Source organism: Babylonia areolata, chromosome 27, assembly GCF_041734735.1.
Source record: "Babylonia areolata isolate BAREFJ2019XMU chromosome 27, ASM4173473v1, whole genome shotgun sequence".
In the NCBI taxonomy this organism is placed as follows: domain Eukaryota; kingdom Metazoa; phylum Mollusca; class Gastropoda; order Neogastropoda; family Buccinidae; genus Babylonia; species Babylonia areolata.
This window is the reverse complement of record NC_134902.1, coordinates 14,029,350-14,056,847: the sequence shown is the minus strand read 5'-3', so window position 1 is coordinate 14,056,847 and position 27,498 is coordinate 14,029,350. Positions and strand designations below refer to the sequence as shown.

General features: G+C 40.7%; 2 protein-coding genes across 8 annotated transcripts in view; one reads left to right on the top strand and one right to left on the bottom strand.

Moving 5' to 3' along the window:
• Window positions 1–14,479, top strand: part of LOC143301286 (dynein axonemal intermediate chain 7-like) — a 63,190-nt gene extending 48,711 nt beyond the window's left edge. For 4 of the 7 annotated variants that reach the window (XM_076615481.1, XM_076615477.1, XM_076615480.1 and 1 more), the window contains 5 exons: window positions 1,245–1,334; window positions 2,706–2,777; window positions 7,687–7,836; window positions 9,864–9,965; window positions 13,489–14,478. In XM_076615481.1, the coding sequence (XP_076471596.1) occupies window positions 1,245–1,334; window positions 2,706–2,777; window positions 7,687–7,836; window positions 9,864–9,965; window positions 13,489–13,626 (552 nt within the window). In that variant the 3' untranslated portion in view covers window positions 13,627–14,478. Of the gene's footprint in view, window positions 1–1,244; window positions 1,335–2,705; window positions 2,778–7,686; window positions 7,837–9,863; window positions 9,966–13,488 lie in introns of all 7 variants that reach the window. The other 3 variants (XM_076615474.1, XM_076615476.1, XM_076615475.1) reach the window with 1 other exon arrangement.
• Window positions 14,480–15,160: 681 nt separating this feature from the next.
• On the bottom strand, window positions 15,161–27,188 carry LOC143301351 (NADH dehydrogenase [ubiquinone] 1 alpha subcomplex subunit 9, mitochondrial-like). The gene is made up of 11 exons (XM_076615572.1): window positions 27,124–27,188; window positions 26,036–26,212; window positions 25,105–25,202; window positions 23,820–23,911; window positions 23,163–23,325; window positions 22,296–22,404; window positions 19,634–19,701; window positions 18,925–19,001; window positions 18,134–18,229; window positions 17,410–17,476; window positions 15,161–15,888 (listed from the first exon to the last, which is right to left on the bottom strand). The coding sequence occupies exons 1-11, from the start codon at window positions 27,161–27,163 to the stop codon at window positions 15,700–15,702; spliced, it is 1,176 nt and encodes a 391-aa protein (XP_076471687.1). The 5' UTR covers window positions 27,164–27,188; the 3' UTR covers window positions 15,161–15,699.
• Window positions 27,189–27,498: the final 310 nt, after the last annotated feature.

The window sequence follows — 27,498 nt, the reverse complement described above, 5'->3', positions numbered from 1 at the left end:
TGTGTGTGTGTGTGTGTGTGTGTGTGTGTGTGTGTGTGTGTGTTTGGAGGAAGGGGTGTAGGAAGGGATGTGTGTATATGTGTATATGAGTGTGTCCATATGTGTTTGTGTGTGCGTATGATTGTGTTTAAATGTTAGTGGAAGTGCTTTTTCATTCTTTGCTTTTATATTTTTTCACTCTCAGCGATATTCGATGAACATGCACGCGCGCGTGCGCATGTGTGTTTGTGCGTGTGTGTGTGCATGTGCGTATGCATATATGCAATGTTTGCAAGTGTGTCTTTGTGTGCATGCAATACATATCTTTATGCATTGAAATGCATCATTCATGCTTAACACACGCAGTGGCGATGCATACGCTTGTGATATATGGCTTCACCAGTACATGGTCATGAGAGTATATATAAACTGAAGACAGACTTAGTATTGGGTTCCCCTCCCTCAAGGCAGTACATGTGTTTGTATTTCTGTTTGAATTTGTATTTCTTTTTATCACAACAGATTTCTCTGTGTGAAATTCGGGCTGCTCTCCCCAGGGAGAGCGCGTCGCTATACTACAGCGCCACACTTTTTTTTTTGTTGTATTTTTTCCTGCGTGCAATTTTATTTGTTTTTCCTATCGAAGTGGATTTTTTCTACAGAATTTTGCCAGGAACAACCCTTTTGTTGCCATGGGTTCTTTTACGTGCGCTAAGTGCATGCTGCACATGGGACCTCGGTTTATTGTCTCATTCTACAGAATTTTACCAGAAGACAACCCCTTTATGTTGCCCTGAGTTCTTTTTCAGTGTATCAAGTGAATACTGTATTTGTATTTGTATTTCTTTTTATCACAACAGATTTCTCTGCTTGAAGTTCGGGCTGCTCTCCCCAGGGAGAGCGTGTCGCTACACTACAGCGCCACCCATTTTTTTTGTATTTTATTTGTTTTATTTGTTTTTCCTATCAAAGTGGATTTTTCTACAGAATTTTGCCAGGAACAACCCTTTTGTTGCCGTGAGTTCTTTTACGTGCGCTAAGTGCATGCTGCACACGGGACCTCAGTTTATCGTCTCATCCGAATGACTAGCATCCAGACCACCACTGAAGGTCTAGTGGAGGGGAAGAAAATATCAGCGGCTAAGCCGTGATTCAAACCAGCACGCTCAGATTCTCTCGCTTCCTAGGCGGATGCGTTACCTCTAGGCCATCTCCCCACCCTCCTCCTTGTTCGTTGGATTCATGGTTTCTTTCTGCTGTATCAGGACGGTCTTTGCTGCTTGAGCCAGCCGTCGGACAGGTCTGAGCTGGCACACCTGGTGAACCAGTGGGTCACCCCACCACAGCTGGTGGAGGTAAGGGTGCAGGAGAAATAGTGGTGATGATGATAATGGTGATGATGATGGTAACGTAACGATGATGATGATGATGATGATGATGATGATAGTGATAATACTGATAATGGTAGTGGGTATTTTTGATGCGCTCTTGTGTGGTGCTTAGAACAGGTGGGTCACACACACAGACAGACACTCAGACACACACAGGTTCACACATCAAGTCACACGCACACAGAGTCACGCACACACACACACAAAACACACACATACAGAGTCACACACACACACACAATCACACACACACAGAGTCACACATACACAGTCACACACACACACACACACACACACACTCACTCACACACACTCACACACAGAGACACACTGTTAATTTTGTGAATGCTTTAACTGACAGAAACGGTTTGGCGTTAGATCCAGCATGTTCACCAGTGATCAGGGTTCGATCCTCCTTGACGGCATGGTGTTGTTTCCTTGGGAAAAGCACTTTTACCTAGACTTTCCTCACTCCACCCAGGTGTGAATGGCTACTTGACTTTGGTTAGGGAAGGTTAACTCTCTCCATACGAACGGCGAAAGAGACGACGTTAACAGCGTTTCACCCCAGTTACCATCATCTTAATATTGCAAGCGGAAGGCTCTTATACTGAAGAGGTGAATGTTGACAAAGAATACCACAATTCTGACGACGGAAGCTAAAGTTTTGGTCATTCAGACACCCACTGGACATCCGAGGGGTCTGTGTAGAGGAGCAGAGAGGACTGGCCGTACTGAGTGAGTTAAAAAAAAAAAAAGAAACAACTGAAAAAAAAAACCCACAAAAAAAACCGGAGGAAGGAGAGGATTGTGTTCTACCTTCCCATGTTGAACCCCAGACAGCATGGGCGCAATAGCCGAGTGGTTAAAGCGTTTGACTTTAAATCTGAGGGTCCCGGCTTCGAATCCTGATATCGGCGCCTGGTGCAGTAAAGGGTGGACAATTTTTCCGATCTTCCATGTCAACCTGCTAGTGCCTGAACCCCCTTCGTTTGTATACGCAATCAGAAGATCAAACACACACGTTAAAGATCCCTGTAATCCATGTCAGCATTCGGTGGGTTATGGAAACAAGAACATACCCTGCATGCACACCCCCAAAATGGCTGCCTACATGGCATTGTAAAAACAGTTATACACGTAAAAGCCCACTCATGTACATACTAGTGAATGTGGGAGCCCATGAACGAAGAAGAAGAAGAAGAAGAAGAAGAAGAAGCCCAGAAACAGTGGATATGAATTCTTTGCCCTGATGACCATAAAAGGCTGTGGGACCTTTGACCTTTAAAAAAAAAGAAATGTATTTATACCTGGCACATTTTTTTTTTTTTCCAGAACCTCCGAGCTGCAGGCATCAATGTATTTCCCCAGGAAGACTCCTCAAAATATGTCACGGTGCAGAACAAGGTAGGAATGTTTTCCTTCATGGTGTGTGTGTGTGTGTGTGTGTGTGTGTGTGTGTGATGTGGGTTGTTTGTGAGGGTGTGTTTGGAGGAGTATGTGTGGTTGGTGTGGGTGTGTGTTGGTGTGTGTGCGTGCACGATGTGAGCACGCATGCATGTGTACTCGAGTGAATGTCTATCTTTTGAGTGTATTTGGGTAGTGAGTGGTTTTATCAAGTCATTTTGTTCGATGTTTCGGCTCCTGCTGGAGCATAGAGGGCTTTTATCCATGTCCATGTTCGGTGAGCTATGGAAACAGGAACATACCCAGGATGCACACCACCGTAAATGGAGTGTGCCTGCATACATGTTGGGGTAAAAACGATCATCACACACGTAAGAAATCCAACTTGTTCATACGAGTGAATGTGGGAACAGCAGTACACACACACACACACACACACACACACACACAGAACAAGAAGAAGAAAAATAAAAAAGAAGAGAAAATTCTGTGCCTAATAAACCCCAGTTACATTGCCATTTCTTGAAGCATGTTCATCCTATAAAAAAACATCATGCATTGAGTTTTAATTCATGTGTGATATTTTGATTTTTTTGTTACTTGGTTTTCAGTTTGCTTTCTTGTGCTTTTTTGTGCATCATTTTTTGTTGTTGTTGTTTTGTTTGCATTATAGTATTTAGTTTTGCAGAATAGAATTTTTTTTTGGGGGGGTGGGGGGGGGGGGGGGGGAAATGTCATGGATACTTGTCCAATTTTTAAACCACGAATACAGCTTGCTTGGTCAGCAGCTTACATGTGGACGTCATCTGTATTGATCTAAGTTTGTCTTACTCATAGCTTTATGAGTGAATGAGGTGACATTCTTTGATTTTTTTTTTTTTTTATACTGTGGTTATTGTAAAAAATGTATCTCTTTCTCTGCATGTATATGTATTTAACTAATAAATATGCATCAACTGACATACACTGGACTGTGCTCCAACACACGTTTTGGAAGAGCAGAAAAATCTGCTCATGTTAGCCTGACATTTTGTGAAATAAGAATTCAAAGAAGTAGAAATTAATGTTTTAGCATGATAACTTTGTGAAAACAAAGATTTTTGTGTTTTCCGTACCTGTGTTGACAGAAACTCTAGTGTATCGTCTTGTACATCTTGAAGCAACCAAGAAACCACGTAACATTTCATTGACACATCTAGGGATATTTCATATATTTAAGAACACTTATCAGTATTTACAACATACAGTACATTGGTTGTTACATGGATTGATGTCAAAGTGTTGTTGTTACATGGATTGATGTCAAAAGTGTTTGTTGTTACATGGATTGATGTCAAAAGTGTTTCATCTTTTGCACTATACATTCGCAGGCTCCCTGCAAGGTTGGGTGATATGTGTGGAACGGAAAGTTTGAAGAGTTTTTCCTCTGCGTTCTGTTTCTGTTTGGATCGTGTGTTCTGTTATAAATTCTGCCTCATCGTTTTGGATGTCTTGACTGATTCCAGAAGAAGAAGAAGAAGAAAAAAAATCGACTTTTGTTGAAAACTCTTTGCCTCTTGTGTTTGCAAATCTGGTAACAGTCTGTATCAGTGTTTGTCTTTCTTCTGTCCCCCACCCCACCCCACCCCCCTTCTTCCTTGTTTATTCCCTCCCTTGTTGGTGTGCTCTTCATTTTTTTTTTTTCATATGACTGATATCTGACTTGCATTTTTTAATTCAAGGCTGTAAAGGCAAACATTTATGCAAAGAATTCTTTTGTATCGTTTCACAGTGCTTTGACAATTCATCTTTGAATGACCTGTCTCTGAACCTGCTCTTTTTGCAGTCTGCATTTTGTGTGTGTGTGTGTGTGTGTGTGTGTGTGTGTGTGTGTGTGTGTGTGTGTGTGTGTGTGTGTGTGTGTGTGATCTCTCTCTCTCTCTCTCTCTCACAGTTTGTTCTTTATTTCTCAGTCTGTATTATTGTGAATGATCTGTTTCTGGAACTGTGATTTACTTTGCGCCTTCTGCATTTTGTGAATGATCTGTCTCTGAACTTATGATTTGCTTGTGCCCTCATGCCCTCAGCATTTTGTGAATGATCTGTTTCAGAACTTGTTTTTTTTTTGGTTAAAAAAAATTTTTTTTATGCTTATATGCAGTCTGCATATCTCTTTCTATCACACTGAACTGTTTCACTGCATTCATTGTGTTTGGGTGTTATATTTCTGTTTCTACCATGCTCTGATTTTGTTTGCATCATTTTGTTTTCTTTTAAAATTGTTTTTCTCTCTCTCTTTTTTTTTGTTTTGTTTTTGTTCATGATCACGTTTTTTTTCTTGCTCCTTTTCAGCGATTTTGTTTCTGTTCTTTCGTGATCAAAAGGAAAACTCTCTTTCCTGACTCTTTTGTCTTCTGAATATTTGAAGGTGTTACTGTTTCTAAGGCGTTACTGTTTCACAGATGTAGGGTGCAGCCAGTATCAGTGAAAGCAGAATAACAAGTATGAACAAACTGGTTAATTCCTCATTACCAGACACATTCTGACTGTATTTTCCTTTTTTTTCTTGTTTCTTTCTTACTCTCAAATCTTCCTTCCCTCCCTTCTGTTGATATGATTGTGGTTGTTTTGCCTCCATACATGTGCATGACATTAAAAAAAATCTCTCTTTTTTTTGTAGCCCAGAAAGATTTGTCAAGGGTATTGCTGTATACAAATGTTTGTAAACTCTAGTCACAGCCATTTACTTGAACTCCAACTTCAGATTTTCATCTTGGAGAAGAAAGACCAACTAGTGTTTGTGGTCACCTCTTGTTTTAATGTCCTCCAGGGGACAGTGATTTATTTTGGGTGATAGTCCATACGTGCTACAACTCTACTGCAAGATTTGTGTTCAGTATCTGTGTGTATCTGTTGATATGTTTTGGTAAGCAACAACAGTTTTTTTTTGAGAATTTTTTTTTTAATGTGCTGGGATTCTGAATGATTCATTAATTTTGTATGAATATTGCTGGAGCAGTTTCAATGCACAAGAAAAAAAAATCCAGATTTGAATGAGTCTTCAGAATAGAAGTTTAAATGGCCGGTGGAATATGTTTTGTCGTATTTGTTTGGGCCAGTTAGTTTATGAGAAACGGGAAAAAAAGTATGTGTACTGGTTTAGAATTTAGCTGTTATGTGCGGTGTCACTAAAACTCGAAAAGACGCGAAAAGACACGAAAAGACACGAAAAGACACGAAAAGACATATGAAAAAAATGTGAAAACGCGAAAAGACATCCGAAAAGAATGTGAAAATGCGAAAAGACACGAAATGACACGAAAAGTGTCTTTTCACATGTTTTTTCAGATGTGTTTTCGTATCTTTTCGCGTCTTTTCGTGTCTTACTTAAAAGACAGGAAAAGACATCTGAAAAGACATCAGAATAGATATTCCAGGACTTTTCATGTCTTTTCACATTCTTTTCCGGTGTATTTTCGTGTCTTTTCGCGTCTTTTCGTGTCTTTTCGCGTGTCTTTTCGTGTCTTTTCGCGTCTTTTCTTGTCTTTTCGCGTGTCTTTTCGTGTCTTTTCGCGTCTTTTCGCATTTTAGTATGGCACGGTGTCACTAAAACTCGAAAAGACGCGAAAAGACTCGAAAAGACGCGGAAAGACTCGAAAAAGACACGAAAAGACATATGAAAAGAATGTGAAATTGCGAAAAGACACGAAATGACACGAAAAGTGTCTTTTCACATGTTTTTTCAGATGTGTTTTCGTATCTTTTCGCGTCTTTTCGTGTCTTACTTAAAAGACGCGAAAAGACGCGAAAACACATCTGAAAAGACATCAGAATAGATATTCCAGGACTTTTCATGTCTTTTCACATTCTTTTCCGGTGTATTTTCGTGTCTTTTCGCGTGTTTTCGTGTCTTTTCGCGTCTTTTCGCATTTTAGTATGACCCGTTATGTGTGGTTTAGGGGGATGGTACAAACTGTTTTTTTTCTTATGTGAAAACAAAATGAACCCTTGCTTTACATCAGTCCTCAGGTTGGTCAGTTGTTGGCTGTTATGCTACACACCTCAAGAGCTTTTGTATTTGTTTAATCATATAATGAAAAGATTATGTTTCTTCATCATCTTGTGACACAAATAATTTCAGTCAGTTTGTTTTATAATGTCAAACAACAATAGTATATGATTGCTGTAGGATACTCTTGAAAAATGACCTGCATTGTAAGCAGAGGGCGGTACAGGTATAGGATCCACAAATGCCACTCACCTGATTGGATGTTTCAAGCATAGGTCTTTATCATTGGTGTGTGAGGGGCGCAACAGCAGGGTGGTTAAAGCGTTGGACTTTCAATCTGAGGGTCGTGGGTTCGATTCCCAGCCACAGTGTCAGTTAGGTAAAGGGTGGAGAATTTCCCGATCTCCCAGGTCAACTGATGTGCAGACCTGCTAGTAGTGCCTGAACCTGCTTTGTGTGCATACGCATGCAGAAGATCAAATATGCACAGTTGACGCAATGATCAGGTAGATGGATTTTTGTGTTCCCATACTTTACAACTGTTAAACAACCTGTCTTTTCGTGGAAGATTAAAGTGTCGACCTTTTTTCAGTTTTCAGGTCAAGTGCAGTTTTGTTGAAGCTTGTCTTTATTTTGTATATATTGAGATATTCAAAAGATAGGTTTCAGTTTTGTAAATCTGTGACGATGGCATCGAAAAATTTAAGCTTTTCTTTTGATGATTTTTGTCCATCATCTTTCCAGCATGTGTGTGTGTGTGTGTGTGTGTGTGTGTGTGTGCGTGCGTGTGTGTGTGTGTGTGTGTGTGTGTGTGTGTGTGTGTGTGTGTGGCAGAGCCCCACTTTTAGTCAATATACGCTGAACATGTGTGCATGACTGACTCTGTGTGTGTGTGTGTGTGTGTGTGTGTGTGTGTGGCAGAACCCCATCGTGGTGGAGCGGCTCTACGACCAGATGGGGCTGGTGGCCTCGGCCATGGCCTTCTCCTGGTCCAAGTGGAACGGCGAGGTGGACTCGGCCAGCATCATCATGCAGGGGGCTGAGGCACTGCAGGACGAACCACTCCTGGAGGTCAGGGGTCAGGGGTCAGGGGTCGGGGGGCGGGGTGGGTGGGTGGGGGGAGTTGTGGGGTGGGGGTGGAGGAGGAGGAGGTGGGGGAGGGTGGTGGTGGTGGTTGTGATTGGATGATTGTGATGGTGGTGGTGGTGGTGGGGGTGATGGCGGTGATTGGATGATGGTGGTGGTGGTGGCAGTGGGGGTGACGGTGGTGATTGGATGATGGTGGTGGTGGTTGTGGTAGTGGGGGTGACGGTGGTGACGGTGGTGATTGGATGATTGTGACGGTGGTGGTGGTAGTGGGGGTGACGGTGGTGACAGTGGTGATTGGATGATTGTGACGGTGGTGGTGGTAGTGATGGTGGTTATGGTTGGATGATTGTGATGGTGGTGGTGGTAGTGGGGGTGACGGTGGTGATTGGATGATGGTGGTGGTGGTGGTAGTGGGGGTGACGGTGGTGATTGGATGATGGTGGTGGTGGTGGTGGTAGTAGTGGGGGTGACGGTGGTGATTGGATGATGGTAGTGGTGGTGGTAGGGGTGGTGGTGGTGAATGGATGATTGTGACAGTGGTGGTGGTGGGGGTGATGGTGGTGAACGGATGATTGTGACAGTGGTGGTGGTAGTGGGGGTGATGGTGGTGAATGGATGATTGTGACAGTGGTGGTGGTGGTGGGGGTGATGGTGGTGAACGGATGATTGTGACAGTGGTGGTGGTTGTAGTGATTGGATGATGATGGTGGTGGTGGTGGTGGTGGTGGTGACTGGTTGACGATGATGATGATAATGATGGTGATAGTGGGTTTGTTGATGGTGATGGTGGTTGTGATTAGATGATGATAGTGATGGTGACGGTGATGATGATGATTGGTTGATGAAGATAGTGGTTAATGGTTGGCTGTGATGGTGATTTGGATGATGATGTCTACCCTACTCTTGAGCTAACACTTATCCACCATTTCAAATTATCCATTTACACAAAGCAAGTGTATCTACAAATGCATACTCTCTCTCTCTCTCTCTCTTTCTCTCTCTCTCTCTCTTCCACCAGAAGCACATCAGCCCCTAGTGTTAGTTACTGGCACTGACGTTGCTGTTTTCTCAACAGGAGGACTGGAGTCTCTTCCATGTGTGTGGTCTGATCCATATAGGCTACACCACATCTGTATCCAAAAAAAAAAAAAAAAAAAAAAAAAAGAAAGAAAAAGGAACAGATGCCTGACCCTTTGCATGAACTCCAAATACTAGTCAGACCTTCAGTGTCTACCCTACTCTTGAGCATTGACTAATAATAATAATAATGATAATAATGGACATTTGTTGAGCGTTTTCCTCCCTTAAAGAGAGCTCAAAGTGCTTCACAATAAACATTAAACACACACACACGCGTGCGCGCGCAATAACTCACAAAAGAAAGAAGAAGAAAAATAATGATTTAGCACACAATAATATAAAACAGATTCAGAGACTACGCGTATTACATAATCACACACACACACACACACACACACACAACGAAAGAGAGAGAGAGAGTTTGCATGGCTTAAAACTGAAAAGGTATGGAAGGTCTATGGATTGGCGTTTTCAAAAAGATGTGTTTTCAGACCAGTTTTGAAACATTGAAATGAAGGAGAGTGGCGAAGATCGTGAGGTAAACTGTTCCAGACATAATATGGAGCTGAATAAGAAAAGGAAGAATCACCGAAGGATCGGGTTTTTGACACGGGGAGCAAGTAGCCGCCGTGAATCGGAAGATGATCTGAGTTGTCGACAGGGTGTGTAGGTTTGAATCAGTTCTCTCAGATACTTAAACACCATCTCACATGATCCATTCACACAAAGCAAGTACACCTACACCCACCCACCCACCCACCCACACATACATCAACACACACTCTCCCCTCCCCTCCCCTCCCCCCCAACACCCTCCCCCACCACACACCCCCCCCCTCCACACACAGCCTCTTCCACCAGAAGCACATCAGTCTCCCCAATGTTAGTCACTGACACTGCTGTTGCTGTTTTTTTTTTTATCTCCACAGGAGGACTGGAGCGTCTTCCAGGCCAACAAACGGAGGTTTGTCCGTCTGAAGATGACCGAGTTTGACGAAACGTTCAGCGATGAGATGGCTGATGATATTCAGGTCGGTGCATGTCTGGGACAGAAGTTGTTAGAGCAGTGTTTGACTTGCGGTTTGTGTGTGTATGTGTGTGTGTGTGTGTGTGTGTGTGTGTGTGTGTGTGTGTGTGTGTGTGTGAGTGCTGTGCGTGTGTGCGTGCGTGTGTGTGTGCGTGTGTGTGTGCGTTTGTGTATGTGTGTGTGTGTGGCGTGTGTGTTTGAATAAATGGTAAACTCTGTGTGTGTGTGTGTGTGTGTGTGTGTGTGTGTGTGTGTGTTTGTGTGTGTGTGTGTGTGTGTGTGTGTGTGTGTGTGTGTGTGTGTGTGTGTGCATATTTGTATAAATGGTAAACTTTAACACTGGCATTTTCTCAGCAACTCAAAGAGTATGAGGAACCAGAGTAAGCCATTTGGTGGGAAAGAAATAAAGCCTTTCCACTGATGGAGGGCAAAAGTCATTTTAGTTCTCAGTAAACTTTTCAGCAATAACGTCAGTACTTTGGACTTTAATCATTATTTTATCTTGATCAGTAGCATTCATGTATGGAAATGATCTTTCTTCTTTTTTTTTTTTTGGCAATCACAGTGCATCACACAGACATATTTTATTTTGAAAACAGATCTTAAGAGAAAAACAGAGAGAGAGAGAGAGAGAGAGAGATTAACTGACTGACTTAGGATATTGAAACTAGCACAAAATGTTTTAAAATAAACACATCAGAAAAGACAGAACTAAAAAATAAACAAAAAAAAAACAACAAAAAAAACCCACCTAAACTAACAGCATATCTCTGCTGCATTTTCCATAGCAATCCTAATGCGAAGTGCAGTGGAGAACCTTGTGAAGTGTATGTCTTTTTACTCTCTTGCCCTAGCTGGTACCCCTTAACTCACTCAGTACGGCCAGTCCTCTCTTCTCCTCTACACAGACCCCTCGGATGTCCAGTGGGTGTCTCTATGACCCGACCTTTAGCTTCCGTCGTTGTGGTATTCTTTGTCAACATTCACCTTTTCAGTATAAGAGCCTTCTGCTTGCAATATTTTGATGGTTGTAATTGGGGTGAAACGCTGTTAACGTCGTCTCTTTCGCCGTTCGTATGGAGAGAGTTAACGGAACATAATGAATCACCTTAAAGACAGGTTGATTTTGATAGTAATAATAATGATGATGATAATGACTTAAAAAAAGAAGATAATTATGATAATGATGATAATAATAATGATGATTCTACTACTACTACAACTATTGCTGCTGCTACTACTACTACTAATGATGCTGATGCTGATGTGATGATAATGATGATGATGATGATGATGATGATGGCATCATCATCATCACCATCACCATCATCATCATCATGAAGATTTACACTCACACCTCCGAGGCAGGGAGCTTGAGACATTTATTATAAAAAGTTACACATTCACAAACACACATGCATCAAGTACTGTACACCGAACACAAACATGTGCACAGACAGACAGAACAGACAGACAGACAGACAGACACACACACACACACACACACACACACACACACACACAATGTGCGCTTGCAATCAAACCCACAAGTGTCTCTCTCCTCCAATACACACACACACACACACACACACACACACACACACACACACACACACACAAACAACCAGCAGAGAAGTAGAGCACATTCGTCAATAAGATGATGATAGGCAGAATGGGAGCAGGTGGTGTTTTGAGAGATTTTTTTTTTTTTTTTTTTTTTTTTAATACAAAACTGAATGCTTCAGGAGCAAAACAAACGCCTGACATTTGTGACAGATTGATTTTGACGTAATGACCGTTTCAACCACCGCTGTATGCAGTGCGTTTGATCACCAAGGAGACATTCCTACCCGATTAAGTCGGCTGTCTGTATGTCTGGCCCCGTCGTTGCTGTCGTTAGCCTTCTGCAGTTTATTTGGTTTCCACTGTTCTGTTGGATTCTGAAATTTTGAGTTGTTTTTGTTTTGTTTTGTTTTCAGAAGGATCACACACACACACACACACACACACACACACACACACACAGAGGTTTCAGATCATGAAAGTTAAAAAGACAGATTACTTTGGTTGTTTTGTTTTATTTTCAGAATGTTGTTCTTGATAATTCTCCTTCTTTAGGAGATTAGCCTCTGGATTCCGAGGACATTGATCTGTATGTTTATTTACCTGTTCATTTATTTGGTGTGTGCTTGTTTATCTGCATGATTGTCTGTACGCCAAGTGGTTATCCTTTTTGTTTGTTTGTTTGTTTGTTTGTTTTCCCCTTCTTTAGTGTAGTATGCTGAAATCACTGTAGACCTACGTGATGACAAGGGAATGAGCAGAGAGAGAGAGAGAGAGAGAGAGAGAGAGAGAGAGAGAGAGAGACTGCAAAGACAGAAAATACACAAGAGCAATTTAAAAAAAAACTGGCAAACACTAGATCAACACTAAAAAAAAAAAAAAAAAAAAAAAAAAAATCTTGTATACAAAGATATGGTCCATAAGTAGGGAAAAAAAGAAAAGAAAAAGAAAAGATGCTTCTCTTTCTAGCATTGCTGTCCTCCGACTGCTGTTTCATGATAGAAAAGTTGGCTTTTAATCTGGATTCTCTTTCTTTCTTATTGATAATGCATATGCAGTTTCTTTCTTATGCAGAGTCTCTGTGAAGTTATTTAAAGTATTAAATGTTGCTGGAGGTATGGTTCGTTTGAAAATGTTAGTTTTGGTATTTCCATCATTGTCATTCATCTTTGAAAATGCATTTATGTGATTGTCTTGATTTGCATTGTGGTGATAGATATTCTGATCAGGTTTCTGGCTCATGTGTGTATGTGTGTGTATGTATGTATGTATGTATGTGTGTGTGTGTGTGTGTGTGTGTGTGTGTGTGTGTGTGTGTTAAACTTTGACAAATTAATTTTCTCTGGAAACATTCTTGTCTGCCAAAAGGAAATTTAGCTCAAAAATAGAAAGAAAAAAATTCTTTCCATGCATTCCTGCTAAAGATTTTCATACTGTGAAATTTTGATTTTAATTGTCTCTAGATTGGCAAGATTTCTTTGCATCATTTCTGTTGTGGCTGGATTAGCATTAACTTGTGTTTCGTTGAGTTGCGGTTTTCAGACAATGTGACATTTACTTGTTCTAGGTTGAAAGACAATTATGGATGGAGCACACAAACATCACCATCAACTAGAACTCAGACCACCCTTTAAGGCCTTGCAATGGGATGGTGTAAAATAAACCCCAGTCTGTGTATGGGATCGAAACCATGGGCAGTCCTTGCTAGTCTGGCGACAGCTCCAGCTGAAAGAAATCACACTTGAGGCAGTTGTATTGTATTGGTCTTGTTACAATAGATTTCTCCGTGTGAAATTCAGGCGATTCTCCCCATGGAGAGCGTGTCGCAACACTGAGTGCCACCCTTGATTTTTTTTTTTTTTTTTTTTATCTCACCAACGATTTCTGTTGATGTATCTGTTATTATCAGATTGTTGAGATATTTCCTGCAGTTTGGTTCACAATACGTACCACTCATGTTTCAGTTCAAGTCCAACCTTCTTCACTACACGCGGATGTCAGCGTCTGATGAAGCCAAAGAGAGGGTGCAGGAAACCTCCTTGGAGTTTGTGGACTGTGTGCAGCAGCTGCTCAAAGCCACTCAAGTCCTGACCTATGCCTAAGTCCTGTGGTGCCAGATAAAAGAAAACTTGTTCAGGACCACCCATGAGTGTGGTTTTGAGCTCTGTATGCCATCTTGAGACATATCTGTCCAAAAGAACTGAGACATATTCTTGAATCCATCAAGGAAAGCACTTGTTTGTATGCTCCATTGGAGAAACATTTTCTACCTCCTTGAATTAACAGAATTCAGCGTTGGAGACATCACTGTGTGATGTGTTGTGTCAGACTGTGACTATCAGAATAGCAGATGAGGCTACTGTCCTGACTATCTGGGCTAGAATTTGATTATAGAGGAGAGCGTCGTGCCCAAGAATTATCATGTTTCCTTAAAACACCAGCATTTAACATGTAAGTTTGAAACATATGTCAGTCAGGGTCATATATCTGTACACTTTCTTTGTCAAGAACAGTAGAAATGGAACAAAAGCAAAGTGTCCAAGAGTGGAATAGAAAATTGCTTCACAAAGCAGAGTATTGATGTAAGAGACAGGTGATTTGCTCCACATTTCTGTCTACTGACTGTGTTTAAAATGATTGACATCCAAGGGAGTTTCCAGCCCAGTATGATAATAATTTCCGTCCATTGTACATACAGTGACATTAGTTTTTTTTATATTTTTTTTAATAATTCATTTTTAGAGTTCAGTCATCTGAAATGTTTGGATTTGTCCAGTGTTCTTTTATGTTTTTTTTCAACGAGAAACTATTCTGCATTTTTAGATCACATTAATTGAGCTGGTTTGTTGTCACAGCTTACATTTTGTGTACTGGTTAATTTCTCATCCATGATAATGCTTCCTCATGATTTCATGGAACTGCTGTGATATGGAAAATGTGAAAGTAAATTATCTTTTTGAAAAAAGAAAAACATATGGGTGATTGTGTTATTAACTGGAAGATGTGGCAGTAAGGTTTCTTGCTTCTCAGATCTTTTTCTAAACACACACACATTTCCAAATGCACGGCTGCAAACACCAGCACCTACACAGCGCTTTTGTTAATGCACCCATGTATGCCTTGCTGTGTGACAGCAGCAGAGAAGGCACAATGGTCACATCGTCAGGTGCTATGGGGTGTAGCGTCAGTGCAGACCAACAGCTCTCACATTCAATCAAGAGCTTGCATGATTTTTTCGCTTTTTTTTGTTTTTGTATTTCTTTTGGTTTTTGTATTTCTTTTGTCTCTCATTAATTAGGAGCTGCATGATTTAAGGCACCTGGCAGTGATAATCTTGAGTAAAGAAAATGAAATATGAAAACAGAATCTTAAAAAAACTGAGAACTTTTTGAAGACGGGTCATAAGATCATCACAGAAATCATTCTCGGTTCTCTCAGAATCCAAAAAACGATTGAAGCAAAAATGTTTTTTTTTTAATGTATGTTTCCCAATCTGATGTTTGTGTTGCTCATTCGCAAACACTTCAGCAAAGCAACACATATTCATGCATGAACTGTGTATTCATACACACACACACACATGAACAAGGAAATATAGACACTGCTATACAATGTAAACACACACAAACCAAGTGAAATTGTTCAAAACATTTTAACTCGTTTATTCAAACTGCCTGATAACTAGGACAAGAATTCTTAGCGTATTCACAAAATGATCACAAGAGCCTGTATGAAAACCAAGAACAGGAAGCAACTGTTTCACAGCAGGTGGTATGATCTGACCAAAAAAAAAACCCCCCCAAAAAACCCCAACCCAACCCTGCCTTTTCTCTTTTTCCTCCTCAACACAGCATGTACAGCTACTGACTAAACAGGTCTCGCTCTGACAAACCAGTTATGAAAACCCTTCTTTGTCAAGTTCACACACAAAGAGACAAGGCCAAAAATACCAAACCCTTTTTCTGTCAAAAGTTGTTTCTCAATAGCCACCAGAGTCTTTTCCCCAACAAACACCAAGTTCTTCCACAAACCCACCGACAGTCTTTTACCCACCTGACATCACTTTCACAGCATGAGGACAACATGACGTCCCATTGACAAAAGACACCACCAGCTGACTAGGAGCTAGCAGCAGCAGCGCTTAAGCTATGACTCTACGACAAGAGCAGGCTGGGTTAGTGCACGGGGACGGCAGAGGCGACCGGGGGCGGGGCGGGGTCGGCGAACTCCCCCAGGTGCTCCTCATAGTAGGCGCCCTGTCGGAAGGGCTTCAGCTCCCAGGGTGCCTGGTCCTCCAGACGCGTCAGGTTCACCCCGAGGTCCTCCAGTGTGGGCAGGCCTGTCGTCACGTCTGTCACAAACTCCTGCAAATGACAAAGCATGTGTGTATGTTTTTTTTCCCCATTCTTTCATTGTTGTTCAGGCAACAGATTGTTGCATATCTGTTGTGCATGTGTGTGCGTGCGTGCGTGTGTGTATGTGTGTGTGTATGTTTAAATTCATTCATTTATTATTATCGTTACTGTCTTTTTTTTCTGTATTCTATTTTATTTCATTATCTATCTGCTTACTTTTTAATCTATTTATTTGTTTAATTATCTATTCATGAATTTAATGAAGTATCCATTCCTTTGTTTATGCTTCCCCCCCCACACCCCCCAAGCCCTAAGTGCGTTGGGTTACGTTGCTGGTCAGGCATCTGCTTAGCAGACGTGGTGTAGCTTATATGGATCTGTCTGAACACAGTGACGCCTCACTGAGTAACAGAACTGAACTGAACTGTTCAGGCTCGGAAGACATGGGTGTGCTTTATAACATCTCTCTCTCTAATTCAAGATAACAACTGAATCCCATGATACAATGCCCCCCCCATTAACAATGAACGACGACGACTCAAACATGCACATATGACTTCCCCATTGTCTTGCTGTCAGGATGATTACACTAACATGTGTCACAAGGTGTGACCACATTGGTGATGATGGGTGGGCTGAAGAAGAATGTAAAAAAAAAAAAAAAAAAAAAAAAAGGATCCAATATCTTATAACGGCTGAATGGGTAGAAATCCATATCCACTGCATCCACGGCTCAGGATAGGAATAAACAACCCAATAATCTCCTTCCCCTGCTTTAACCTTTCCCAACCAAGTCAGGTACCCTTTCGCATCTGGATGGAGTGAGGGAGGTTGGAGTAAAGTGCCCTTCCCAAGGACGTAACACCATGCAGGACCCTGATTACCAGTGGTGTACACTGAATCATAAGTCCAATGCCTAACCGATTCTGTCACATTGCCCTCAGTGCAACTTAATCATAAAAAAATAAAAAATAAAAGAATAACATTGTTTGGATATCTTTGCAACACTTAATGTCACCAGAAAGTTAGCAGAGCTGCTTCACTCCACCCCCCACCACAAGTTTTCAATGCTTCAGGAATGAAGCACTATTAGTGACGGCGTTCGTTTGAGACCTGCAATATTCTTTCATAAAAACACGTGTTTACCTGCTAATCATAGTTTTATTCAACAAATAAAATCTTCAGTCAGAAGTAAATAATTCATAAGTTTGTTGTCTTAATTGTTAAGCGACCAAGTTTTTTTTGGTTTTTGTTTGTTTGTTCTTGTTTTCTTAACAGTAAACACATATAAACATTCGAACTGTAAAATCATGTATGTTTCAATCCGATCTACATCACAAAAATCATGAAAAGTTCTCCAAGCTATGAACAGAAAAGAATATAACAAAGATGACACCAATAAAGTAGTCAAAATATGTTCTCACATATCACCACCAAAAGCATCAGCAATTAACACTGTCATTCAACAATACTGAATCACTACAACTAAAAAAAACAACAACATAAAATGACATATGTCATTGTCCTTACCTTTTCCAGCTTGTGTAGGGAGTACAGTGGCTCAGCAGGAGCAAAGCTCATGGCTAAAGCTTTCATCCTGAAACAGCAAGGTAAACGTTCCATTCTGGAATTTTTTTTCCTGCACCACCATTTCCAAAAATATTTAAACTGTTTAAGCAAATTCAATAAAATACAATAAAACATGCATAATTTCAAGGTCCTGAAAACAGTAAACAAAAAAAAAAACCATTCTGTATTCCACAGAAAATGCCATCCATACCAATAACTGGCCGGACACATATCAAAAAAACAAATCTCTGTGTTACTTGTTCTAAGTTACCCAAATGTTGCAGCTCTGCTTGATTCTACACTGTATGTGTAGCTCTGTCTTGCTGCCAACACTGCTGCTCATGACAAGCTGTTTGTATTGAAGATTTACATTGCTCCTGTTGTGTGAATTTCTCTGATGACTTATTTATTGTTTTTCTCTTGTCTGTACATTAAAAAAAAAAAAAAAAAAAATCCAACAACTTTGAGACATTCAGTAGAATACCCATACATTTCAAAATACCGAAGCATGGACCTAAAATAGCTTATCCCCCCAAAAATTTCATAATCAGCTGTGGAATTCACAGCGAAATTACAATTAGACAAACAGTACACAGAGAATGTGGGCAATTTTTGTTGCTTAAATAATGGGCAAGAACAGACTTGACTTTCCCCCCATCGACTCACAAACCCTGTCCAAACTTACCTGAAAGCAGGTGAAAGGTAGGTGCGTTTGACATCACGGAATCGCATCACGCGATAGAAATAGTCCACCAGGTCACACAAGTAGTACCTCTCAGGTCTGTAACAGGAAAGTAAGAAAATAGAATTGAACCGCACACAAGTCTATATGGGTGCCTGGCTGGTTCAAACTGGTTGAGAGCTGAGCTCACAGTAAGAATGTTTTGAGTGTGAATCACAGACACCCATCATAAAAACTGGTACTTTTTGCTGCACATTTTAATGCATTGTTGTTCTCGCAGTGTCAGTGAAGGGTCAGACAAGTCTCCTCTCCCTGCTTTCCTGGGATGATGCATTCCTGTCAGCCATACTACCTAGTGTGGATGTAAATGATAGTTAAACACAAAAGTAATAAGTCAATACCATACTGGCAACTGCATACTCAGGCTGGTTGAAATAAAACACCAGCTGTCAAAGTAGATAAGTTGTAAAAGGCTTTGTCTCCCTGTGCTTTGACATACTGATGATCTGACCCCTTACAAACAGAAGAAATAAACAAATGATCTGACTGCTAACAAACAGAAGAAATAAACAGAAGACTACCATAGAAATATGAATCCGTAACACTACTGAGCCAACACAATGCGTTGAATGTTGTTTCCGCAGAAGATTTACATTTCTATAACCATGTACAAATGACAAAGGACAAGCACAAAACATGTATCAATGAACTAATGATCCAACACAATCTACTGAATGTCTTACAACAACATTTTTATAACAACCTACAAACGAAAGACTCAAAGTGAAACTGACCCGACAATTTCATAGGTTTGACCAGCATTGTCTGGGTGCTTGATGGCTTCGATCACGCCCTGGGCCACGTCTTGTACCTGTTAAAAGGTAGGAACAAGTACACTGTCATTCTTTGTCCTCGTCATCTGCTTTTTTACTATATTGCTTGTGTTTTCAGTTGTTGTTTTTTTTTCTCCCTTTCAACCAGCATTTTTAATAAATGCAGTGATACAGTAAAGGAAATCTCTATTCACCTTATATTTCCCACTGAAGAGGGAATTTATGAAGCATTTTTTAACCGGGGATAAATATTACACTGTGAGCTAGGTAATAATAATGAAACAGAGAATAGTTTTAGTGTCATCACTAAGCAGTGAGCACAATCACAATTTGATAAGAATTATTGAAATTGTAAAGCAACTGCACTGACTGGAACCTCTACCCCTATACTCTCAAATTTCACATGTGCTTTGACAACAGACAAACGGGAGGATTTGACAATCCCCTGAAACATGTTATATTTCATTTCCAAGTCATATAACAACAAATATACTTTCATACAAACACATACAGATACACAGACAGAAAAATGTGTTTGTGAACACACATACACCTGGAAACAAACAAGCCTGCTTTCATGCACACACATATGTGTACATACATGTGCCAATGTGCTGATGAACAAGCATGCTCAAAAACACACACACACACACAGAAAATGTCCACTCACAAACACTGGCTGCTTGATGGTGGCCTCTCCCTTCTTCCAGAGAGGAATAGTGCCATGAGCTCGCCTCCCTGTCATAACGTGTTGATACAGACAGAAATTTAGTGCATAAAATGTTTACAGACATGTAGAAAATTATTGCATAAAATGTTGACAGAAACTAACTGTATAAAATGTTAGCAGACAGAAACTTACTACATAAAATGTTAAGACAGGTAGAAACTTACTTCAAACAGAAACTTACTGTATAAAATGTGACTACAGACAGGCAGAAACCTACTGCATAAAATGTTGACACACAAGTAGAAGCTTACTGCATAAAATGTTAACAGACAGGCAGAAACTTACTGTATAAAATGCTGACAGAATGGTAGAAAATTTCTGCATAAAACATTAACCCTTTGAGCCCTGAGTTCCTGAGCAATTTTAACCCTCTGCCTGAGCTCCTGAGCCATAATTTGCAAATAATTGGTATTTAATGTGTCACGGCAGATATAAAAAGAGTGCCCTGACCACCGCTTTACCGGTGGTAGAGAAAAATGACATAATGCCTAGCCACCGGTAGAGCGGTGCGTGAACACTCGTGTTGTGTTTTGCTATTGGTTGACTTATATTGAAATCGATCTTTTTTATCCAAAGCACATGCACAAAATACAGTGAAAAGGCGCGGCCATGTTGGTACTACGTTTGCTGATGTCAGAATATTACGGTTTTTCTGATTGGCTCTTCAATATAAGTCAACCAATAGCAAAACACGACACAAGTATTTACGCACCGCTCAACTGGTGGCTAGGCATTATGTCATTTTTCTCGGTGGTCAGGGCTCAAAGGGTTAACAGTCAGGTAGAAACCTAAATTAACTGACTCAAACTGCATGCAAATAATTGTATAAAAAACAACAATGCACACATGATTTCAAATTCTGTAATCAAACTAAACGTTACTGACTAAAAAAAAGATAAAGAAAAAAAAAAAAAAAAAAAAGAGAAAAATTCGAATGATTCCCACCCCCTCCCCATGTAGGTCTGTATAGGAATTTGTTTATGTACAAATTTCTTTGTATGTATGTGTGCACATTTGTGCATATGTTTGTATTTACACCCTTGTCTCTAGACTTAGAGATGTATGTGTAACTGTTGCACTGAAGGTAGAGTAACATTTGCGTCTGTTAACATTTCCAATAATCTGTCCACCAAACTACTGATATCAACACACGATTATGAACCTCACTCAAGTTGGTATACCATCTGAGGAATTTGCTTCAACAGTCATCTTGGTGTACATGTTCTTTTCCAATAAAAAGGAAATTTTCTATCTAAAATTACGTTTAAATAACATACTTACCGTGACCCAACTAGTGCAGACTCCGGCAGGGGTCTGACATTCCTGTCCTGTGCAAACTACTATCCGCCTATGCGGAGAAAACGAAACTACGTCCGATAACCTCCCGGAAATAGGTAACCTCCCCTTTGTCCCACTGGCTAGCGCCCTCTTTTGACGGCAATATGCCATCACCAGCGCAGTGAGCAGGGAGAACAGGAAGCGGGGAGGACGGGAGGGTCTTAAATTTGGGTCATGGTAAGTATATTATTTAAACGTAATTTTAGATAGAAAATTTCCTTTTAATTACACATACTTAACCGTGACCCAACTAGTGCAGAATAGCGCGACAAGGTGGAGGGCTCGCCTATTCTATTGTCTGTGTGCTGTGATGGCCTGTTGTGCAACTACCACAGAAGCGATGCCTCTTGAGCCATCATCCCGCAGGTGTGCGACGTCCCTCTGGTAGAAGTCGATGAGCCATCATCCGTAAAGCGATAGATATCCCTCAAGTAGAATTCGACGAAAGCAGAGTGTACTGTGTCACCTAAGGATATTGGTGCGGGCAAAGAAGACAGAGGTCTGCAGCTGTATTGTGGGGGAGGTTTGTGGACCACAGCTGTGCTGATAAATGTAGCGCAAAGAAAATCGGGTCCGTGGGTTGAATCCACACTTTACTGAGAGCCCTTTGAATCAAAGGAAGGGAAGGAAACACGTACCCTTATAAGGTTGTCTCATTTGAGCGCGGTTGAGTGTCAATGCAAGGAGGTGCACATGTGGTTTGATCTGATGATTCCACATCGGATGTGGGCCGATAGTGGAAGTGATTTTTGTGTTTGAAGGAAACTGTGGCACGAGGTAGGTCGCCATGTTGGGCTTGCCTTAGGCATGACAGCCAGATCTGTAGAGCTCCTCCATGCGAGCTGACAGGTGATGGGTGCTCCCCCCACCACGAGAGCGCTGCATATGTAAACAGAAGAGAGGTAATATGCTCAAGGAGGCTACTACTTGCAGTTACTTTTGAATTCTGCTCTCGTGCAGAGTATCATTTTGCACAGGACAGGAACAGGACCCCTGCTGAGGTCTGCACCAGTGGGTCACAGTAGACGTGATAACTAGCACTTAAACTATCTTTTAAATGTAATAATGTGCAATTAAACTATCTTAAAACCATGCGATAAATAGGACGGCCGTAGCTACTTTCATTTTCTCCGCATAGGCGGATAGTAGTTTGCACAGGACACGAAGCAGACCCCTGCCGGAGTCTGCACTAGTGGGTCACAGTTAAGTATGTGTAGTTAAAGTGTAATTGAACTGCTGATGCAATTGTTATTGAGAGACTCACAGAAGTTGGCGTAGTAGCGGAGGAACCTGTCTTCGCTGCCGTAAATGTCTGACGGCCGAAAGATGATGGCATCTGCAAATTCGTCCCTCACTACTTCCTCGCCATGAAACTGCAATATTTATACATGCACATGTGTGTGATAAGAACACACTCTGTGTGTGTGTGTGTGTGTGTGTGTGTGTGCGTGCGTGCGCGCGTGCGTGTGCGCGCGTGTATGCATGCTCGTGTGAATATGTGTGTGGGGGTGGTGACAGCAATAAATTCTGTGAACAATCCAGTGAAACAGAGGATGCCATTATCCCACCCAGTTTTCCTTTCTTATGGCAAAGTGATACATAGGATGCTTTTTCAGACCTCTCACTTTCATTTATTATCACAAGGTCAAAAGTAATATATTGCCACATCCCATATTTTATTTTCATAATCTGATTGATTGATAAGGATACTTAACTTCTCACTTTCATTTATTATTACAAGGTCAAAAGTAAGATTATACTGCCACATCCCACATTTTATTTTCGTAATCTGATTGATTGATAAGGATACTTAACCTCTCACTTTCATTTATTATTACAAGGTCAAAAGTAAGAATATATTGCCACATCCCACATCTTATTTTCATAATCTGATTGATTGATAAGGATACTTATACAGCACTTATTCTTGGTCAGAGACTAGGTTCTTAGCCCTTTATAAACACAAGAGTCATTTGCACAACAGGCTGCCTACCAGGGCAGAAATGACTGAGAGCTGCCTTTAAACGCTCATCATTTGTTTCCTGTGTCATTCAGTCAGGCTTCAGTCCTATGCACACACAGACACACACACACACTACTCACACAGATACAGACACACCCACAATCTCACCTTGGAGCGCAGAAACTTGGACCCTTTCCTGCTGTAGATGCGCTGAGGGGTGGAGCTGGCATTGAGAGCAGAAAAGTGGATCAGTTTCTCCACCCCGGACTCACGAGCCAGGCGAGCGATCCGGCGAGCCCCCTCCACATGGACAGCGTTGAAATCGTAGTTCCTGAAGAGGAAGACATGAGCTCTTCAGAATCTTTCAGTCCAGATCATTTATAAAATTTTAACCATTTAAAAAGCTTTTAATATATGATTGGCTTTTGAAACAATTTTAACCCCCCAAAACGGAGTGTGGCGGTCTACATGGCGGGGTAAAAATGGTCATACACTTAAAAGCCCACTCGTGTACATACAAGTGAACATGGGAGTTGTAGCCCATGAATGAAGAAGCAGAAGAAGAAAAGATTTTTTTTTTTTTTTTTAACTTGATGAAAGAATTTGGTCTGCACTATAAAAGCCCGTATGTGCAAATGAAAGATCATATGAATAACGCCCACTAACACAGAAATGGATAAAATGTGAGTGTGTTATTGCATGCATCTTTCAGTCTGTGTGCCAAAGAGAAGGTAAGCATGTGCATACATGCTTACACATTACGAGATAAAAAGTTGATTTAAAAAACAAAATCATAACATCCACAAAAACATATGCCTGCTTTACCTTGTCTCCCATTCTCGGCCAATCAGATTGATGACCACATTGGAATGCTGCATCACCTTCCGCACTGCATCATCATCGTGCAGGAAAAATGGCTGAAACAAACAATACCAAAAAAAACCCCCCCAACTTCCCAAGTGACTCATCATCATAGCGTTAACTCTTTCATCACCAAGTTTCTGTGTGATAAATGCCCCCAGCACTAAATGCTTCATATACAATGCTCTCAATCACAGGCTTTGTTTCATGTCAACACAACACAATGGCCTTGTGCACTACCAACTGGGGAAGGGAGCAAAGGTTAGTCATCATTGTTTTAGCAGGTAACTGGCTGCAGCTGTCAAGCTTTGTTACAATTTGAAAAACAGTCCTTTAAACATGACCCTTGGAAGATGACTAAATTGCCAATAGTGGTGCACGGTCTAGTGGACTAAGGTCGCCTATGGTGGTGAAAGAGTTAAGGGAATGCCACTGTTAACTAAACCCATGAATTAAAAATATATGATAGCCAAAACATCTGATCACAAAGCAAATATACAAGTTTATCAGTGTAGCCACTTCATGAAATGCTAAAGTTTAGATTTATCTATGAAAAGACAATGAAGGTGTGAATGAATGTCAATGTTTAGCCACATTATAATTTATTAAAGAAAAACACACCACTGCGTTGTGAGAAGATTATCTCTTTCTTGTATTCCAGTTTTAGCAAATACATGTAATGTGTTTCACCTGTATCATTTGGAATATATGACAGTTTACTCAGCTAAAGTTGCACAGCTATCACAAACAATGAGGCAGAGCACATAAATACACACACACACACACAGATCTCTCTCTAAAGCATTTATACAGATAGGCACATTAGCTGAGTGGTCAAAGCATTGGACTTTCAATCTGAGGGTCCCGGGTTTGAATCTTGGTAATGGTGCCTGGTGGGTAAAGGGTGGAGATTTTTCCGATCTCCCAGGTCAACAGATTTGCAGACCTGCTTGTGCCTGGAACTCCTTTGTGTGTATACGCAAGCAGAAGCTCAAATACGCATGTCAGAGATGGGTTATGCAACAAGAACATACCCAGCATGCAAACCCCTAAAAACAGAGTGTGGCTGCCTATATGGCGGGGTAAAAATGGTCAAACACGTAAAAGCCCATTCATGTACATACGAGTGGACGTGGGAGTTGCAGCCCATGAACGAAGAAGAAGAAGAAGAAGAAGAAGAAACTTACATGAACAAGCAGATACATGGGCAGACAAAGTGACAGATATATGCACACACACTCAATCTTACAAAGAAGAGAACTTGTCCAAGATCCCCACACATTCGCAGGCGTTCGACTTCATATGGATCACCTCTGTAAGGCACAATGATCTGAGAGCCTATCTTTCCTGCAAAGAAAACATATTTCTGTGAGCTGTCAGTAGTCTGAAACAACATCCATTTTTCCTCCAAAGAAAACAGACATATTTCTGTTAGCTATCAGTAGTCCTAAACAACATCCATCTTTCCTGCAAAGAAGACACATGTCTGTTAGCTGTCAGTAGTCCTACACAACATCCATCTGTCCAGCAAACATTTCTGTTACAGTGTTAGCTGTCAGAAGACTAGTCCTAAACAACATCCAGCATTTCATTCATTACCTTTAGAAATACTGCTCAAACTGTGACACAAACATAACATTCGTCAGGTTCACATAAAACTACACAGTGATAATCATCATAGTATGCACTGTGATAGCCTATAATCATTTGCAGGGACCCAGGCTTTGTCACACAACCAACAGACCTGGAACAATCTGAAGACCTGAAGTTCTTCTGAGCAGGAGAAGGAGCAGATCAGAACATGCCATTTCTTTCCATCTGGGGATTTCTGACTTCAGTTTCTAAGTTGTGAAAATTTGTTCAAAAGAAATGACCACAGTGACAAAATTTAATCTGAAAACTGGAATGTAAAAATACTAACTTGCAGCTAATGCTGCAAATGTCTATTAATTTCTTCTCGGTGAAAGGGTATAAATTCAACTGTTCATCACCCAAAAGATACAAAATGACTAGCTCCACCCTTGTGCATATTTTTTCTTCATGACATTAGTTACTGGTGTCTATCCACAAAACACTTCTTATCTATAAAATAATCAATACTGCAGATCTATACAAATAATTGCATTCAGTGTCCATTCAATCAAACTACTTTTTAGGCTAAGCATTCCAAACAAACGTACCCAGTCTATTGCAGACATATCTGCCGACAAAGCCAGAGGCTCCAAACACAGTGGCGACAATCCCACTGAAAGATGAGCGGCCACCTCGGCCACGTTTCATGGCCGACAATTCATAGCTTGCATCACGTTTGCTCACCACAACTGCCCCGAAGATTCGTGGCAACTGTTGTGCTTGACCTAAAATAAACAGTGAGTGTGTCCGGATATTAATGTCTGTGCGTATGTCACTTTCTGTGTGTGTGTGTGTGTGTGTGTGTGTGTGTGTTTAAGTGAGAGAGAGGGAGAGAGAGAGAGAGAGAGAGAGAGAGAGAGAATACAAGTATTACTATCAGTATTAGTGTCAAAGTCTTTTGGATATATATATATATATATATATATATGCGTGTGTGTGTGTGTGTGTGTGTGTGTGTGTGCACGTGCGCGTGTTTGTCCATCTGCATCCAAGTCTGTTTATTTTGAAAGTGTGCGTGTGTGTGTGTGTGTGTGTGTGTGTGTGTGTGTGTGTGTGTATCTATCTGCATCTATATGGATCACCAGAAATATCTTTTATTTGATTTTAGTGTATAATGGTGCACATATCACATATCCTTGAGACCAGTCTTAAATATCAATGAATTTCTAATGCTGATGTTGAAGCCAATCTCAATAATAATTTCTCCTAAAGTGTAAATATTTGCACTTCTACTAAATACAATACTATCACCAGCTTTCTATCAATTTCTGAGTAAACTGAAAGCAATTAAAATTACTAAGTAGTTGCCAAACAATATTAAAAATTCGACAAGAAGTGTTTCTCAAAGAATCTAACTGATCAAATTCCTCGCTTCACATATGATATATCTGCTTTTTCAGTTTGTACAAACAGATCTGATAGCACCGAACGTTCAGCAGTTGGCAATATTTTGCAGACGACGACGACACAACCTTGGCAAAGTCATTCATTGATTTCATGATCGGATTCTCTCTAGGGAGAAGAATGCATATGCAATAAATATTTCAATGACATTAACTTTCAAATATTTGTTTGTTGCTATGACAAACTGAATCGAAACGTTGAAGTTAAATGAGCAAAAAAACTACGAACGTACGTCGAACTTGAGAAGCGCCCTTCGCCACAATGGACGCCATGTTGGTTCATAGGAAGCACTCTAACATTAGAGGTCAAGGCCGAATCGAGCCTTTGATTCACGCATGTTATTAAAATCATTACCATCTTGCACTTCTGCGACTACAACTACTGTTGCTGCTGTTGCTATTACTACTGCTGCTGCTACTGCTGTTTCTATATCTGACCATCAATAGCAACATAGTGCAGATCCGTACATGGCCATGTACAATGTGTACGTAGTGCTACAAATACTGTTACTGCTGCTTTGATCTCTTCGACTTTCACCATTCACATGCTGGTTTCAACACGACGAATGCTTTTCTTTTATTGATAAGTAGCATTCCGATTTGATGCG

Coding starts and splice junctions, on each gene's coding strand:
- LOC143301351 (XM_076615572.1), bottom strand. CDS start 27,163: ATGGCGTCCATTGTGGCGAAGGGCGCTTCTCAAGTTCGAC. Junction 17,477..18,133: donor TACCTTTCACCTGCTTTCAG/GTAAGTTTGGAC, acceptor TTGCTGTTTCAG/GATGAAAGCTTTAGCCATGA. Junction 15,889..17,409: donor CCCTACACAAGCTGGAAAAG/GTAAGGACAATG, acceptor TGTCATTTGCAG/GAGTTTGTGACAGACGTGAC.